Source organism: Fulmarus glacialis, unplaced genomic scaffold (assembly GCF_000690835.1).
Source record: "Fulmarus glacialis isolate BGI_N327 unplaced genomic scaffold, ASM69083v1 scaffold18053, whole genome shotgun sequence".
Classification (NCBI taxonomy): domain Eukaryota; kingdom Metazoa; phylum Chordata; class Aves; order Procellariiformes; family Procellariidae; genus Fulmarus; species Fulmarus glacialis.
In genome coordinates, this window is record NW_009202485.1 from 1,886 (window position 1) to 3,372 (window position 1,487).

The 1,487-nt window shown below is 53.4% G+C and overlaps 1 protein-coding gene across 1 annotated transcript in view; it reads left to right on the plus strand.

The window, feature by feature from the left end:
- POLG (polymerase (DNA directed), gamma) overlaps positions 1–1,487 on the plus strand; it is a gene marked incomplete at its 5' end in the record, with an annotated part of 9,848 nt that overhangs the window by 1,598 nt on the left and 6,763 nt on the right. Inside the window, 2 exons of the mRNA XM_009574313.1 lie at positions 929–1,111; positions 1,242–1,399. Coding sequence (XP_009572608.1) covers positions 929–1,111; positions 1,242–1,399 — 341 coding nt within the window. The remainder of the gene's footprint in view (positions 1–928; positions 1,112–1,241; positions 1,400–1,487) is intronic.

Sequence of the window (1,487 nt, forward strand, 5' to 3'; positions counted from 1 at the left end):
CCTCTTGTCCGTGGGGTGGTGGTGGGGGGTTGGGGGGGCCCTGAGCCCCTTTTCAGGAGGGACCTCAGACCCCCCCTCTGTAGGAGAAGGAATAAATAGCAGCACCACGTTGCTGCAGGAGGTGAGCAGACTTAATGAGGCAGATCAGAGTGATACAGTTCTGGAGTTATTGCACAGGGTTGTTTCTAGGGCAGCGATTTATCTGCAGGGCAGGCAGAAGATACGGGGATTGTTACGGGTTTAGGGGAACAGCATCGAGAGCTGTACGGGGCTGGGTGAAGACACGTTTATGTGCATTTGTCATGGTTTAACCCCAGCCAGCAACTAAACACCACACAGCCGCTTGCTCACTCCCCCACAGTGGGATAGGGAAGAGAATCGTGAGGGTAAAAGCGAGAGAACTCATGGGTTGAGATAAAGACAGTTTAATAATTGAAATAAGATAAAAGAAAATAGTAGTAATAATAATAATAATAGAATATACAAAGCAAGTGATGCGTGATGCAGTTGCTCACCACCCACCGACCAATGCCCAGCCAGTCCCCGAGCAGTGATTGCTGCTCCTCAACCCCTTTTCCCAGTTTATATACCGAGCATGATGTCATATGGTATGGAATATCCCTTTGGCCAGCCTGGGTCAGCTGTCCTGGCTGTGCTCCCTTCCAGCTTCTCGTGCACCTGGCAGAGCACGGGAAGCTGAAAAGTCCTTGACTAGGGGAAACATACTTAACACTACTTAGCAACAACTAAAACATCAGTCTGTTATCATTATTATTCTCACACTAAATCCAAAACACAGCGCTATCCCAGCTACTACGAAGAAAATTAACTCTTATCTCAGCTGAAACCAGGACACCATTATAGTCTGGTGCTTCCAGGGCAAATCTCCTCCAGCAGACATCTAATTCCTCGCTGCTTCGGGCTCTAGGTGCCCCCACCCCGTGACGTTTGCAGGGATGCTGGAGATGGGGGTGTCCTATCTACCGGTCAACGGGAACTGGAAGAGGTACCTGGATGATGCTCATGGTATCTACGAGGAGCTGCAGAAAGAGATGAAGAAGTCCCTGATGAACCTGGCCAATGATGCCTGCCAGCTGCTTCACGAGGACAGGTACCCGTGGGCTGGGGCTGCAGGTCCTGCTGCTCGCAGGACAGAGACCAGACACCGGGTGGTCCATGGGGGGCTGCGGGCGGGTGCTGGGGACGGGAGCAAAGCTGCGGTGTGACAGGTGTGTCGGCAGGTACAAGGATGACCCCTGGCTCTGGGATCTTGAGTGGGACACGCAGGAGTTTAAGCAGAAGAAAAATCCGGGGAAGAAGAAGAAGGATCAGGACGGGAACAGCAAAGCCCCTGCGGAGGTGGTGGGCTCAGATGGGTCCGTGCAGGAGTGGCAGGAAGGTGAGCGTGGGTGGTCCCTGGGGACGAGGGATGCTCGAGGGACGCCTTCCCGTGGGCGCCCAGACAAAGGGACACAGTTCGTTGGCGC